At 43.1% G+C, this 16,608-nt stretch overlaps 2 protein-coding genes across 9 annotated transcripts in view; one reads left to right on the top strand and one right to left on the bottom strand.

The window, feature by feature from the left end:
• Positions 1-7,420, bottom strand: part of KPNA5 (karyopherin subunit alpha 5) — a 64,141-nt gene extending 56,721 nt beyond the window's left edge. For 2 of the 6 annotated variants that reach the window (XM_034962746.4, XM_057302582.2), the window contains exons 1-2: positions 3,779-7,413; positions 3,565-3,624 (exon numbers count right to left, since the gene is read on the bottom strand). In XM_034962746.4, the coding sequence (XP_034818637.1) occupies positions 3,565-3,624; positions 3,779-3,782 (64 nt within the window). In that variant the 5' untranslated portion in view covers positions 3,783-7,413. Of the gene's footprint in view, positions 1-3,564; positions 3,625-3,778 lie in introns of all 6 variants that reach the window. The other 4 variants (XM_034962748.3, XM_063604996.1, XM_034962751.4 and 1 more) reach the window with 3 other exon arrangements.
• An 8,540-nt stretch (positions 7,421-15,960) lies between these two features.
• Positions 15,961-16,608, top strand: part of ZUP1 (zinc finger containing ubiquitin peptidase 1) — a 33,534-nt gene continuing 32,886 nt past the window's right edge. Inside the window, exon 1 of one of the 3 annotated variants that reach the window (XM_003827575.5) lies at positions 15,961-16,515. The gene's annotated coding sequence lies outside the window, so the exon portion shown is untranslated. The remainder of the gene's footprint in view (positions 16,516-16,608) is intronic. The other 2 variants (XM_008952913.5, XM_024929315.4) reach the window with 2 other exon arrangements.

Below are 16,608 nucleotides of genomic sequence, written 5' to 3'. Positions count from 1 at the left end.
GGTTTCTAGTTTTTGGAGGTTATGAATAAATGTGCTACAGACATTTATGTAAAGGTGTTTGTGTAAACATAAGTTTTCATTTCACTCAGTAAATATCTAGGAGTAGAACTGACGGATAATACGGCAAGTTTATGTTTCACTTTATAAGAAACTGCCAAACTTCTTTCCAAAGTGAGTATTCCATCTTGCATTCCCATCAGCAATGTATGAGAGTTCCAGTTGCTTTGCATCCTGTCTCCACTTGATGATTTAAGGGGTTTTGTTGTTGCTGTTGCTAGTCATAGCCATTCTAATAAGTGTATAGTGACTCTGGTTTTAAACATGGTAAATGTGTAGTACTTGGTGCACATGTAGGAGGCTTTGATCTATAGATGGTTGAAAATACGGATCAGAACTCAGGACAGGGATCTGGAGTGATCATTTGGTATCATGTAGAGCTACAGAAGAAGGATGACCAAAGGAGAAATCTTGGGGACCATCATATTTTAGCGGAAAAAGGCAAGAGCAAAAGAAACCAAAAAGAAGTAGGTCAGAGAAGTAGAAGAATAAGGAAGAAAATTAAGAGTCCTGCAAAGGAAAGGAGTTCAAAAGATAAAGGAATATTTAAGTTGTAGTACCACTGAAAACAGGCCACTCGGTTTATTCATTCATTGATTCATCCAGAAAATAAAAGTGCCTGTAATAATCCAAGTACCATATCAGGCATCAGATTTGGTAATTATGTCACTGGTAAAGACAGTGAGACAAATCTCACTACTGGTGGAGCTCAAGGTAGAAGGGAAGGGGCTGAGGACTTGAGAATGATTGAAAAGAAATGCATGATTAATTTACCAAAATTCCTCCTTTAAAATATTTAATAGATTCAGCAATACTATGTGCACCTACAAATAGATATCATTAGAAACTGCTCAATATGGCCAGGCAGGGTAGCTCACGCCTGTAAACCTAGCACTTTAGAAGGCCAAGGAGAGTCGATCACTTGAGGTCAGGAGTTCAAGACCGGCCTGGCCAATATAGTGAAACCCTGTCTCTACTGAAAATACAAAAATCAGCTGGGCATGCTGGTAGAAGCCTGTAATCCCAGCTACTCTGGAGGCTGAGGCAGGAGAATCGCTTGAACTCGGGAGGCAGAGGTTGCAGTGAGCCAAGATCGCTCCAGCCTGGACTCCAGCCTGGGAGACAGAGCAAGACTCTGTCAAAAAAAAAAAAAAGGCCGGGCATGGTGGCTCACGCCTGTAATCCCAGCACTTTGGGAAGCCGAGGCGGGTGGATCACAAGGTCAGGAGATCGAGACCATTTTGGCTAACACAGTGAAACCCCATCTCTATTAAAAATACAAAAAATTAGCCGGGTGTGGTGGTGGGCACCTGTAGTCCCAGCTACTCAGGAGGTTGAGGCAGGAGACCCCGGGAGGGAGACTCCTGGCATGAACCCCAGGAGGCGGAACTTGCAGTGAGCCAAGATCATGCCACTGCACCCCAGCCTGGGCCACAGAGTGAGATTCCATCTCAAAAAAAAAAATAAAATAAAAGAGGGAAACCGCTCAACATAACTTTACTAATAACAATGTTTGGTATTATTCTCTATTTTATATCTATAAAAAGCTAGACTCTTGAAAGGAAAAAATTAGAGATCAGAGTTCATTACAGAGCAAACTGACCACAGTATTAGTTGTTGAATTATACTCAATATATATAAAATATTTAAGTAAAATAAAATGCTCATGGAAATAAAACTCTTAAAATATTTATCACCTATATATGTAGCATATTCTAGGCCACTGGCTCTAATGTTTTCAATCACACATCCTACATTCGTAAAATATATTTGTGCATTCATCCTCAATATATTTATTTCTATACATGCATTACTATTCTAATATACTACTCTAGCATAAAATTCACAAAAAACAGAAATTTTTAAGAATGAAAGTTTTAAAAGGTAAACAAATAGAAGTTCTAATATTTTCTTACCACATCTGACTGGATCACCTTGTGCCCCACCACGCACACATACAAAGGCGCTACTTATGAGACCATTAATCCAAGCAACCACATTGTAACTGTTCAGCATAAATTTTAGCCAAATAAAATACAGCACCAACAACTCAGGTATCACTTGTTCCTTTTTCTTCAATAGTACTGACTTCCGGCTTCAGATTTAACACCTGCATCCATCCTCACTGCAGTTGCTTTAAAGGGGACAATAAACCAAGGGAAATTATCTCTAAAGGGGCCCCATCCAATGGGATTGTTTCGTTCACTGAAAAATAAATTTAAAGGCTGCACTTCAAAGGCTGAGGTCTCATAAAAATTAAATATTTTTATTTAGAAATGTTATTCCAGCACTTTAAAGTTACAGAATAGAGGAATTTTTTTTTCATTCATAAGCTTTCAACGGCTCTTAGAAAAACCATGTTTAAGTTGGACAAATAATTGGAATCTGAACTTATGATTTTCTTTAATATCAATCGACATTATTTCTTATGCCAGTAAAGCCTTCATTTCCATGGGGCTGGGCGCCTCATTAGTGAAAGTAAAAGACTGCACAAAGCGGGGGAAGTGCCAACTAGAGAGCCCTCACAACCAAACAAGCAGTACTTAGGTCGGAGGGAGGGAGTTGCTCCTGACCTACCAAGAAAACCACTTTTGTACAGAATATGAGTCATCATTATTGGGTGTTGTAATTGAGAGATAAATCATTAGTGTTTTTGTCTTTTTTAAAAAACATGTCTAAAAAGCTCAAAAGTAAATGCCAGTGTCATATTCGTTTGTTTTTTGTTTTTTGAGACAGAGTCTCGCTCTGTCGCCCGGGCTGGAGTGCAATGGCGCGCTCTCGGCTCACTGCAAGCTCCGCCGCCCGGGTTCACACCGTTCTCCTGCTTCAGCCTCCCGAGTAGCTGGGACTACAGGCGCCCACCACCATGCCAGGCTAATTTTTTCTTTTTTTGTATTTTTGGTATTTTTTTTTTGTATTTATTATTTTGTATTTTATTTTGTATTTTTTGTATTTTTGGTAGAGACGAGGTTTCACCGTGTTAGCCAGGATGGTCTCGATCTCCTGACCTCGTGATCCGCCCGCCTCCGCCTCCCAAAGTGCTGGGATTACAGGCGTGAGCCACCGCGCCCGCCGCCAATGTCATATTCTTTAGACATATCACTGTCATTTCACAGCTTTCAAATACTTCCATCTCCTAGGTATTATCGATGAAAACCTAAGTTTTCATCTTAGAACGGAGCTGCCCGACTATTAGAAGCGTGGAACCCAGGCTTGCCTTGTCATCGGGAATGAGCACTAGAGGCACCTGCACGCAGGTGGAGGAGGGAGGCTGGCGGATGGAGAGGGCGAGGCTAGGAGGCCCTCAGGATGGAACCTGTCTCTTCTTTGGACACTGTGGAATTTCCATAAGCTGCTGGACACAGCTGATGGGTACCAGGTATGAGTGGCAACGTTCGGCAATTCCATTAACTGAAAAGAACTACCGAGAAACGGTGAGGCGGGGCGGCGAAGATGAGACCAGCTGCCCATCACTCCAGAGGACCTGCTGAAAGAATCTGAACTCACCACGCCTTCGCGTCCGCAAGGGAAAGGTCCGGCTGCCACGCCCCCGCGACCGCTGTCGCCCTGGGGAAAACACGAGAAACACCCGGCACCGCCAGGTTCCAGAGACCTTCGCAAAGTAAGGGGTAAATAAAAACCGTGGCCCCAGGAACTAGTAGTTCCCAAAGGGACCAAAACCGAGGCTCCCCCAACCTAGCCCGTGTTCACTCCAACTTACCCATTAATGTGGCACTCTCCGATGCCCTGATTTCCCAGTCCCCAGCGGCGACGTGTGTGGCGGGTAACAGAAGGGCCGCCACTCCGCCCCTGGCGTGAAGCGTAGCGACCCAGTTCGCAATCCAAGATGGCGGCCACCTGCGCCCCTTCTCCGAGACCCCGAGGCTCGGCTCCCAGAAGCCCTTGCACTCGACGCGGCGGCGGCGGCGGCGGCGGAGGAGGAGGAGTGGTGGCCGCACATCCTAGCAGTGGGGCGTAGAGAAAGTGCGCGCCGCCGTCCCACCCACCGAAGGAGGAGCCTGTGCCTGCGACAAGCCCTGGATTTTAGTTGCGCTTGCGGTGGCCATGCTGTAGGTACTCTGCGGCCCGTAGACCTCCGTGTGTGCAAAGGGACGACCCCTCATTCATTCATTCTTCACGCGTGCGTGCATGCATACATTCTTAAGGATATAAACTGTGTCAAGTACCATTTTAGATACATTATTGGGGCTACAACAGTGCAAAAAAGTTGGTAAAAATCGCAGCCTTGTTAAGTGTACAGAGAAGCTCACGTTTTCTTCAGCTTCATTAACTTTTATATGCTCTGCTCGTTTTATTTCAAGCTTTTTGTCATTTATAATTTTATATTCTATAACATCTGCGGTTTTTTGTTTTTGTTTTTCTGTTTTTTGGGGGTTTTTTTGAGACGGAGTCTCGCGCTGTCACCAGGCTGGAGTGCAGTGATGCGATCTCGGCTCACTGCAACCTCCGCCTCCCAGGTTCAAGCGATTCTCCTGCCTCAGCCTCCCAAGTAGCTGGGACTACAGGCATGCGCCACCACGCCCAGCTAATTTTGTATTTTTAGTAGAGACCAGGTTTCACCGTGTTGGCCAGGATGGTCTTGATCTCTTGACCTCCTGATCCGCCCGCCTCAGCCTCCCAAAGTGTTGGGATTACAGGCATGAGCCACCACACCCAGCCACATGAGTGTATTTTTGACAGCAATGTAGTCACCAATAAACGAGTAACTTCAGTTAAAGTACTGTAGATTATAATACACAGCCCTGTAATCTACCCTGGAGTTCAACAAACGGTATTGAAAACAGACTGTGTTCCAGATGCAATAGGAAGAGAATAAATAAGATAAACAATACATAAATCCTGCCCAGAAGACGTTTGCAATTTTTTAAGAGGAAAAACATGAAGACAAATTGTTTTAAGATGTTTGCTATTTTCAATAGTTGAAAAATAAACAGGAGAGAAGGGATTATTTAACTGTGGGTATGTAGGGCTGAGAAAGGCATGCTTGACAAAGGAAACCTGGGCAGTGTTACCAGAAAGCGTTGCCAATCATGAGTCCATATAGTGAAGTGAAAGCAAGTTTATTAGAGAAGTAAAGAAACAAAAGAATGGCTACTCCATAGGCAGAGCAGTGGCTTGGGCTGCTGGACTGAGTATATAGTTTTTTTGTGTGTTTTTTGTTTGTTTGTTTTGACACGGAGTCTTGCTCTGTCGCCCAGGCTGGAGTGCAGTGGCGCCATCTCGGCTCACTGCAAGCTCCGCCTCCCGGGTTCACGCCATTCTCCTGCCTCAGCCTCCCGAGTAGCTGGACATTTTTTGTATTTTTAGTAGAGACAGGGTTTCACCGTGTTAGCCAGGATGGTCTCGATCTACTGACCTGGCGATCCTCCTGGCTCGGCCTCCCAAAGTGCTGGGATTACAGGCGTGAGCCACTGCGCCCAGCCAGTTATTTCTTAATTATATGTTAAACAAGGGGTGGATTATTCATGAGTTTTCAAGGAAGGGGGCAGGCAATTTTTGGAACTTAGGGTTCTACCCTCTTTTAGACTGTATGACTTCTGGATGTTGCCATGGCATTTGTAAACTGTCATGGTGCTGGTGGGAGTGTCTTTTAGCATGCTAATACATTATAATTCACGTATAATGAGAAGTGAGGATGACCAGAGGTCACTTTTGTCTTCATCTTGGTTTTGGTGGGTTTGGCCTGTCTTCTTTACGACATCCTGTTTATCAGCAGGGTCTTTGTGACCTGTATCTTGCGTGGACCTCCAATCTTCTGTGACTAAGAATGCCTAACCTCCTGGGAATGCAGCTCAGTAGGTCTCAGCCTCGTTTTACCCAGCACCTGTTCAAGTTGGAGTCACTCTGGTTCAAACGCCTCTGACAACAGGACTATTGGAGTACTGATAGGAGTTTATTTGCCTTAATCACCTGGCCACCCTATCCCTTTCTTATTTCCTCCCTACTCCTCCGTCCTGGGAGACTGAATTCAAATAGACAATGGCCAGAGAATATATACAAATAGAACACTAACCTACAACCTTCAACAACCAGTCCAGGAAGGCAACCTACTATGTCCAGTAACCAGTCCAAGAAATCAGATTACTATATTTAGCAGCCAGTCCAGGAAGCCAAGCAATAACACTTGTAGCAATCTACCCCAAATGGCCAGGACGTGATTAATAACTGACAGCTTCTCTAAGTTTTGTCTGGGCTTCCAACTCAAGGCCAGCTAGAGAGAGCCAAATATCTACCCACCCCTAAATAATTACATAGGATGCCCTGCTTTTAGTTAGCCCACCTGCAGCTTCTCCATGCCAACAGCCTTGAATTGGCATACCTGAAGCTTTCCCTTTTTTCCACTCTAAAGCTTTCTCACTCCTCTGCCTGCCGTTGAGTCTCTGACAAATGCAAGTGATGATGGCTGACTCCCTCGCTATTGTAAGCTCCAAATAAATTTGGCTTTGCTTGTTCTCATTTAGATGGTCTGCACTTGTTTCTATACTCCTGAAGAAGATTCCTGCTATCTGGACATGCCTTCCCTCTGGATAGATATGGCAGAAGAGATGATAATGGTGTCTTTTAGACCTCTGCTCAGCAGGGTCTAGGTCCCGGCTTTTCATATCCAGGAAAGAACTGGAGGAATAGGATTGGTATCAAGATGCTGACTTCATTAGTTGTATGCAATGCCAACCACAGCAACTTCCTACCAAGACCTGACCTTCTATGGCATCTTTCCCAATCTGCCTGTCAAAATAAAATCCACTTCTCAGTGGTCCTTTTATCCCAAAAGCTGCTGCCTCAACAGTAGAGAGCGTATTGCCCTATTAGCTTACCTCCTCCACAAGCCATGATGGAAAAGAAAGGGTTCTAACCCATTGGCTCACCAATTTCTTTTTACTTAAGCAGATGCTATGGTCTGAATATGTTTGTCCCTCTCAAATTCATGTGTTGAAACCTAACCCTCAAAGTGATGGTACTAAGAAGTGGGGCCTTTGAGAGGTGATTGCATCATGGGGATGGAGTTCTAATGATGGGATTAGTGCTCTTGTAAAACAAGGTCAGAGGAAATGCCTTGCCTATCCACTATGTGAGGGTAGAGGTACTGTCTATGAGGAAGCCGGCTATCATCAGACACTAAATTTGTCTGAGCCTTGATCTTGGACTTCTGGCCTCCAAAACTGTGAGGAATACAGATGATCCTCAACTTACAATGGGGTTATTTCCCAATAAACCCATCAGTAAGTTGAAAAATATTGTAAGTCAAAAATGCATTTAATACACCTAACCTATTGAGCCTTATAGCTTATCCTAGACTACTGTAAACATAGTCATAACACTTAGGCTACAATTGGGCAAAGTCATGTAACACAAAGCCTATGTCAGAATAAAGTTATAAAGAATTTTTGAATCAAAATTCAAAATTTGAAGTATGGTTTATTATTAATGTGTATCACTTTTGCACCATTGTAAAGTTGGAATGTCATAGGTCAAACCATCATAAGTCGGGGACTGTCTGTAAATGTTTACTGTTTATAAGTCAACCCATTTTTGGTATTTTTGTTATGGCAGCCCAAATGGAATAAGGAAGCAGGTAAGTTATCAAAGTAAGAACATACTTCTTCTGAGATCCTGTTGATCACTGCAAAATTAAAATTTGATATACTTAACTTTACAATGACAACATGAGATAGGGGACACTTAGGCACAGATGAATGTGTAAGTAAACTTTCCACTGTCACAGGGCTAGTAAGAAGTAGCTGTGATTCGTACCTAAGTAGTTTATCTTAATGAGAACTAGATTAAGACTCAAAGTTATCAGTAGCAGGATCATATAATTTGTGTTAACCAGGACATTTTTGATAGTGGAATGGGGTACTAATAGTAACTTTTTTGGGATGACTGTCCTGGGCAAACTGGGACACATGACCATCCTAATTGTTGAAGTTGTAAATTATTGTTAAATTTCCCTCACTTCTGTAGCACAAGTCATTCCACACAACAGCATGTATCCTTGCTGCTATCGATAGGTCTGATCCAGGATGTGGGGACAGAGTGACTTTATTTGAAATGCTAATCTGCCATTAGCATTTCTGACTAACCCCAAGTCCAGGAATGCTCCCAAAATGTCTAGTTGATGTATTACTCTTTAAGTAGGAACACCTATTCACCGTAAGTTTCCTCCAAAACAATCCTTGATGCTGTTACAGAAATCACAGGCTGTGACACCTGTAGCCACCTAAACATTCCTTCCAGAGTACGTATATTTTCCCTAAGATATAAGCCCTGGGTTTAGAGGGTTAGCCCTGGGTTTAGTGGTATGGAGATCTACCTGTCTTGCGGCCACCCAAGACCACGCTTCTGTCTGTAAGTTCCCCTAATAAATCACCCAAGACCAATTAACTTGATTTTTCTGCCTTTTTGGGTTCTTGGCTCCTTCAACATTTGGCAGTTGCTTTGCATATACAGCCCTTTCACGGAACACAGGGAAACAGACTGAGATTCAAGATTTGCCACCTGATATTTATTGCAGAGTGCTCTTTGGGAATAATAACAGGAGTGAGGAAGCAGGATTCTACAGAGAGATAAATTATGCTGCATTATTAGCAACAGAGACTTCGGACAATCTTATAGGAAGTGCAGAAGCTGGGATGGCCCTTCAGAATTGTCACTGTTGAGGCTAGAGGCTCATGTTTCTATCACTGAATCAAGAAGTCTGGATATCACTGAATCAAATCCAGAGAGGAGGGTTAATCTTGGGTGAGGCAGCAGCTCCCTTTGACCAGAGTGCAGTTTCTGAAGTGGAACTTGGCCTAGAGCCCTCATCAGTGGGGGAAGAAAATCCTTTAGTCCTGAACCAGAACTTGGGCAGTGTACCAAAGGTTCTACCACACATACTTTTTCAGTTTTCCAAAGACAAAGAAATGAATGGCCTTCTTTCAGCTTCATGCCTCCTCTTTCTCATCCTCCTTATTTAGTCTTCCTCCTTTAAGCAACCTATAAATGTTGGCGCCAGGCCTCTTACTTTGCTGCATTGCCTCTCTAGGTGATACAACATACTCCTGTATTTTTAAAAGCCATCTACCTGTAAACCACTTTCTCCCAAATTCAAATTTCCATCCCTGACCTCTTCCTGGAGGTCTAAACTCATATATCAAACCTCCATTTGGATGTCTGATGGGCATCTCAAATTTAATAAGCCAAAACAGATTTTTTTATTCTATCCCATTCCGCTTTATTTCTTTCTCAGGCCTCTTTATCTCTGTAATGATACAACTATGCAGCCAGAAACTCCAGTTAAAAAACTTATGAATCATTCTTTACCTTTCCCTTACCAGTGCCTCCTGTCTTTCGCTTCTAGCTCCAAAATAGTCCACATCTACACCTAGTCCATCTCTACTGACACTTCTTCTAGCATTCCATCATTTATTTCATAAACTGCAGTAGTATCCTAATTAAGCAATCTGTATCTACCTTGACTCCTTTATAATCTATTCCCTGTCCAGAAGGTGTAGTAATTTACAATTAAATTTTTATTTATTGTAATCAAATAATACAAATATATCATTTAAAGGGTCCAATAATAAGTTTATCATGAAAATTAACACTTCCCACCTGACCATCCCCAGATGCCGCTCCCCAGAAGCTACTATTTTCAACTTGTTTAGGTATTCTTATTGGTATCTCTTTTCTAATTAAATATTTTAAAATCATACACTGCTATTTCTTAATTTGTAAAGTCATAGACATTTTCTATTGTTATAGATGTAAAATGAGAATTTATTACTCATAACTGCACTAACCTCCCAACATACACATTTACACATACTTCCTGATCGCACATCCTCCAATATAGTTCTATCAAAATTATTTTGGTTAAATCAATATTTAAATTTTTATGTAAAAATTACATTCCTTGTATAGTTTTTTATTGTTCTAAAATTAATTACCTGTTTTCTGTCATTATCATTTGCTTAATTTTCTAACTACTCATCACTAACTCATCTTCAAACACACTGCGGGAGATCTGTATTAGTTTCCTGTTGCTGCTCTAACCAATTACCACAAACTTGCTGACTTAAAATAACATAAATGTATTATCTTACACTTTTAGAGGTCAGAAGTCCAAAATGGGTCTCACTGGGCTAAAATCAAGGTGTCAGCAAAGTTGTGTTTCTTCTGGAGCCTATAGGGGAGAATCCATTTCCTTGCCTTTTCCAGTTCCTTGAAGCTACCTACATTCCTTGGCTTCTGGACCCCTTTCAGCAATGACATCTCTCTGACCTCTGTTTCTGTTATCGCATCTCCTTTTCTAAGACTGACCTTCCTATCTGTCTCCCTCTCATGAGGACCCTTGTGATTACATTGTGCCTACCTAGATAAACCCCTCTTGTCAAGATCCTTAATCACATCTACAAATTCCTTTTGCCATGAAAAGTAAGATATTCACAAGTTCTGTTAATAAGGAAATAGAATCTTTTAAAAAAATTTAATATTAGAGACGGGGGGGCGGGTCTCACTATGTTGGCCAGGCTAGTCACCAACTCCTAGCCTTAAACAATCCTCCCACCTTGGCCTTTCAAAGTGCTGGGATTACACGTGTGAGCCACCATGCCTGGCCAGGACATAAACATCTTTGAGGGACACTATTCGGCTTAACAGAATATATTTCTCTCAGTATGGTCATAAACATGAAGTGATCTGTCAGTTGCCTCTTTCCTCCCTCCCTCCCTTTCTTTTTCTTCCTTTCTGCCTTCATTCCTGTCTGTTCTCTCTCATCTTGGTAGAGTTTTTTATGGAATTCCATACCTTCTACTTTCTTTTTTTCTTTTCTTTTTTTTTTTTTTTTTTTTGAGATGGGGTCTCAATCTGTCACCCAGGCTAGAGTGCAGTGGTGTGATCTCGGATCACTGCAACCTCTGCCTTCTGGGCTCAAATGATCCTCCAACCTCAGCCTCCTCAGTAACTAGGACCACAGGCACACGTCACCACGTCCGGATAATTTTTTGTATTTTTGGTAGTGACGGGGTTTCACCATATTGCCCAGGCTGGTCTCAAACTCCTAAGCTCAAGCAATCCGCCTGCCTCGGCCTCCCAAAGTGCTAGGATTACAGGTGTGAGCCACCATGCCCGGCCCCATACCTTCCACTTTCTTTGCTTCTTCCCTCATTTTGGTGGGAGCTTCCTGGGAAATAATAAGAAATAATGTTTCAGGAGAAATTATTATTAAGTCATGAATTATCATGTCATTTCATTGATAACTAATTTTCCATTGTTTTTGTTGTTATTCCTCTCTGTATCTCTTATTAGTTGGATGTAGAATCCAATTTCTCATTTGATTATTTTCCTTTCCTGTTTTTCTATCCCTTGTTCTTTTTGTTCTGTTTTCTGAGAAATTTCTTGGGCTTTATCTTCCAGGCCTCTATTAATATGTGTATTTTAAAGTATGCAATATTTTAAATCCCAACAGCTATTTCCTATTTTGGATTTAGAGATTCAATACATTTTCTTATCTATCTGAGGATATTAATTGTGGTTTCCATTGAAATTTTTTTCTCTTTCTTTGTTTCTTCAGAGCTTACTCTTTAAATTATGATTATTGTTTAGCTCTCCATCTTACTTGCCATAGGCTGTACTCAAATGCCTGGAACCCTTGAGTATCTATTCATATTTAAGAATAAGACATTAAAGAAACCTTCTATACACTGTGCGTCAGTGGGGCTTGTTTATTCACCAATTGGCAGCCTTCCCACAGAGTGGTAAAATAGGGACCTGGTTGTATCATTGGATAACTTCCTAAAAGTTGACATCTGTTAGGTCTTTCTCTTGGGACAATTGATTTCTCTGGGGAGGAATTTTCCAACCTCCTGCCTTGGAGGCAGAAATCACATATCAAGATGTGATGGGGGAAAAGGAGCAAGAGGTTCATAATTTAGTATTTAGCCTTCCCTATTTCCCATTTTCAGTCCAGTGCCTTTACCCTAAGGATAGGGTCAAGCCTTTGAACCCCCTAGGATAGGGTTCATAGTTGTTTTTTTTGGTTCGTTTTCTTCATGAACTAAATCTGTAGTCTTCTATCTGGAAGGGAAAGAGGAGTCTCATGGCAACCTAGCTGTATTAGAGTTCTTCAGAGAGACATAACCAATACTATATACGAGAGGCAATTTATTAGGGAATTGACACATGATCACAGAGGTGGAAGTCCCACAACAGGCCATCTTGCAAGCTAGAGCACCAGAGAAACTGGTAATGTGGCTCAGTCCCAGCAGCCTCAGAACCAGGGAAGCAGAGGGTTTGGCCCCCACTCTGAGGCTAAAAGCCCAAGAGTTCCTGGGAAGCCACTCGTGCGAATCCCAGTGCCTAAAAGCTGAATATGGTGCAATCTGATGTCCAAAAGCAGGAAGGAAAAAGGTGTCTTGTTCCAGAAGGGAGAGAGCAAAGAGAGAGAATTCCCTTTCTTTCCTGTTTGCCCCAGCCTAGCCCTCAGCTGACTGTATGGTGCTTGCCACACTGAGGGTAGGTCTTCCTCTCTCAGTCCACTGACTCACAGGTCAATCTCCTCTGGAAACACCCTCACAGATACAGCTAGAAACAATGCTTCACCAGCCATCTAGGCATCCCTCAATTCAGTCAAGTTGGTAGTGACGGGGTTTCACCATATTGCCCAGGCTGGTCTCAAACTCCTGAGCTCAAGCAATCTGTCTGCCTCGGCTTCCCAAAGTGTAGGATTACAGGTGTAAACCACCATGCCTGGCCCCATACCTTCCACTTTCTTTGCTTCTTCCCTCATTTGGCGGGAGCTTCCTGGGAAATAATAAGAAATAATGTTTCAGGAGAAATTAACCATCACACTAGTGATGGAGAAAATCTAGAGTTGGAGTTCTAACTGTTCCTTATTCAGACTTTCAGTAAAATGATCCTTTATTTAGTTCCAAATGTCACCATCATTTTTAGAAGTATCTTGTGTTTAATTTCTGGAATTTTCAGATTTCTGGGAAGGAGGAGTGTATTAAGATGGAGTAGGGACCCTACTTAGGGGCCCGTGGGCAACCCCCAAGCATGGAAATAAAGGAAAATATTGAGTTCCTTCAAGGAAAATTCCAGGAACCTAGCTAGCGCTGAGAAATAAATGAGCAATTTGATAAACAAAAGGTAATAGTAGCTTAAAACATTGGCCCAAAAAAGTCAGGAGATGTTTTATTCCCTATAGAAACTTAAGATAACATTTTAACATATGTCCCTGTGTTGTTTTCCAGAAACCCAGATCCCCCACCAAACAGATCTACTGTCCAACATGATTTGACCCCTGATAATGGGAAACTGAAGACTAAATCCTGATCGCTGTTCTTTGTTCTAAATTTCTTCCTGAGGGGCCTGGAGGAGATCACACCCCTGAGCGAGAGCTAATATTCTTTTCTGCTGATCCCAAATTTTTAGACAAAGCTTTGCCTCCTTAGCAAATCAAACGTCAGAAAATCTTTGAATCCACCTGTAACCTGTGCCCCGAACCACTTCAAGATGTCCAGCCTTTTAAAATCAAACCAACGTATAGCTTCCGTGTATTGATTTATGACGTCGCCTGTAACCTCTGCCTCCTCACCTTTAAAAACTCTTACCTGTAAGCAATGTGGGAGTTCAGGTCTTAAGCATGAGCTACTCAATTCTCCTTGCTTGGTGCCCTACAATAAATGCCTCAACTTTCTCTTGCTGCTATCCCAGTGTCAGTGTTTGGCTGTGCTGTGCTGGGCAAGCAGACCCCAGCTGCTGTGCTGGGCAAGCAGAAACCCATACAAGTCAAGACAGTATGACTTGACTTGGTTTTTGTTGACATCTGTTCTGAGTTAAGTTCGTTATTAATCATTCATCTTTTTTTAGCTTTCAAAGTTTTGTAAAATCTCATTAGATGTTAGTAGTATTATTTTTATTTTCCTCCTATCATTTTAATAGATTTTGAGAGGCAGAGAAATATAAATTTACATGTTTAATCTTCCATGTTTGTCCACAAATTTCCAGAACGATTTTTTTTTTTGAGACAGGTTCTCATTCTGTCGCCCAGATTGGAGTGCAATGGTGCCATTATGGCTCACTGCAGCCTCAACCTCCTGGGGTTCAGGTGATCCTCCCACCTCAGTCTCCCGAGTAGCTAGAATTACAGGCCACATCACCACGCCCAGCTAATTTTTGTATTTTTTTGGTTGAGACGGGTTTCTCCATGTTGCCCAGGCTGGTCTGGAATTCCTGGGCTCATGCGATCTGCCCGCCTCTGCCTCCCAAAGTGTTGGGATTACAGGCGTGAGCCACCGCGCCTAGCCAATTTTTAAAAACATACTATTTATCATCAGATAACATCACCCTCCTATTTAAATACCTCACTAGTTTTCTACCAGGTCCTACATGATTTGGCCCCTGTCTACAACCCTAACCTCATCTTGTAATCATTTTTCTCCTTACCACATTATGCTCTGGTCAAAAAGTGTTCTTTTTGCTCCAGCCTTAGGCCTTCGTTCTTGTTATTTTATCTGTCTGAAATGCTATTTCCCCTGTTGGTGTAAGGTTTGTTCATCAGCACACTCAACCCTTCATCAAGACCTTTTCTAAACATTAGTATCTCTATAATCCAGTTTTCTTTTCTTTCTTTCTTTTTTTTTTTTTTTTGAGACTCAGTCTCAAAAATCTATTGCTCTGTCACTCAGGCTGGAGTGTAGTGGCACGATCTCAGCTCGCTGCAACCTACGCCTCCCGGGTTCAAGCAATTCTCCTGCCTCAGCCTCCCGAGTAGCTGGGATTACAGGCACCTGCCACCACGCCCAGCTAATTTTTGTATTTCTAGTAGAGACGGGCTTTCACCATGTTGGCCAGGCTGGTCTTGAACTCCTGACCTCAAATGATCTGCCCGCCTCGGCCTCCCAAAGTGCTGGGATTACATATGTGAGCCACTGAGCCTGGCCAATCCAGTTTTATTTTCTTCATAGCACTTATCATGATCAGTTAATTTACTTTTTATTTCCTCTACCTCACCAGCATGTAAGCCTCAAAAATCCTGAATTTTGTGTATTTTGATTACTGCTGCAGCTCCTGTTCCAAGCAAAACGCCTTTCTAATAGACACTCTTTAAATATTTGTTGAATGAAATAAAGCCTGAATGACAAGATATTTGTGATTTTGGGCTAACATGGTGGCTCACACTTTGGGAGGCCGAGATGGGAGGATCATTTGAGGCCAGGAGTTCGAGGCTGTGGTGAGCTATTTTAGCCACTGTGCTCTGGCCTGGGTGACAGAAAGAGTCCCCCTCTCTAAAAATACATACATACGGCCGGGCACGGTGGCTCACGCTTGTAATCCCAGCACTTTGGGAGGCCGAGGGGGGGCGGATCACGAGGTCAGGAGATCGAGACCATCCAGGATAACACGGTGAAACCCCATCTCTACTAAAAATACAAAAAATTAGCCAGACGTGGTGGCGGGCGCCTGTAGTCCCAGCTACTTGGGAGGCTGAGGCAGGAGAATGGCGTGAACCCGGGAGGTGGAGCTTGCAGTGAGCAGAGATGGCACCACTGCACTCCAGCCTGGGCGACAGAGCAAGACTCCGTCTCAAAATATATATATACATACATACATACATACATACAAACCAAGATATTTGTTATCTTGTAACCTTGAGGAAAGAACCTGGTATCCTCTACCTTCGGTGCATAGCTGGGAGCTTGATACCTAGCAGCATTATAAACCCTTTATTGATACTAAAATAGAGTGCTACTCGGCAGGCCCTAGTGTAGACTGCTATTTGCCCCAGGACCTGCCCTGTGAACTCATTCAGATTAAGTATGAATGACCTCAGAGCCCGGTTTTCTCTCCTAGCAATTAAGTGGCAGGAAACTCGATGGGAGAAGGAAAAACTCGGAAATGGGAGGAATGCAAAAATGACTACATCTCTCAGGAGATCGAGACCATCCTGGCTAACACGGTGAAACCCCGTCTCTACTAAAAATACAAAAAATTAGCCAGGCATGGTGGCGGGCGCCTGTAGTCCCAGCTACTCGGGAGGCTGAGGCAGGAGAATGGCGTGAACCCGGGAGGCGGAGCTTGCAGTGAGCCGAGATCGCGCACTGCCCTCCAGCCTGGGCAGCAGAGCGAGACTCCATCTCAAAAAAAAAAAAAAAAAAAGACTACATCTCCCAGAATGCACTGCATAGAGACCGGCGTGGAGCGGCGCATTCTGGGATTACTTCTTTTCCGTGGGAGTAAGGAAGTGCTTTTGAATGAGGTACTGAGGGCCAAGGTGTTGGAAGTTCCTAATTCTTTCCTCGGTTAACTGTGAAACTCTGCGTATTGGGAAGGCCTGGCCTCAGTCATCAGGCCAGGAGAGGTATTGGACGCCGCGCACGCGCTCGTCTGCCAGCGAGGCCCAAAGGGGAAGCCTAGCGGAGCTCAGTGTGGCAGCTGCTGGCCTCTGGGCCGGTAAGAATTGATGGTCCCCTCCCTTATTCCCCAGGCCCAAAGCTTTGACCCAGTTAGTGCCTGCTAGTTTCGTGTGCCTGGCTTGTGCCTTTG

This window comes from Pan paniscus, chromosome 5 (genome assembly GCF_029289425.2).
Source record: "Pan paniscus chromosome 5, NHGRI_mPanPan1-v2.0_pri, whole genome shotgun sequence".
Lineage (NCBI taxonomy): Eukaryota > Metazoa > Chordata > Mammalia > Primates > Hominidae > Pan > Pan paniscus.
This window is presented reverse-complemented; position numbering and strand designations above follow the sequence as displayed.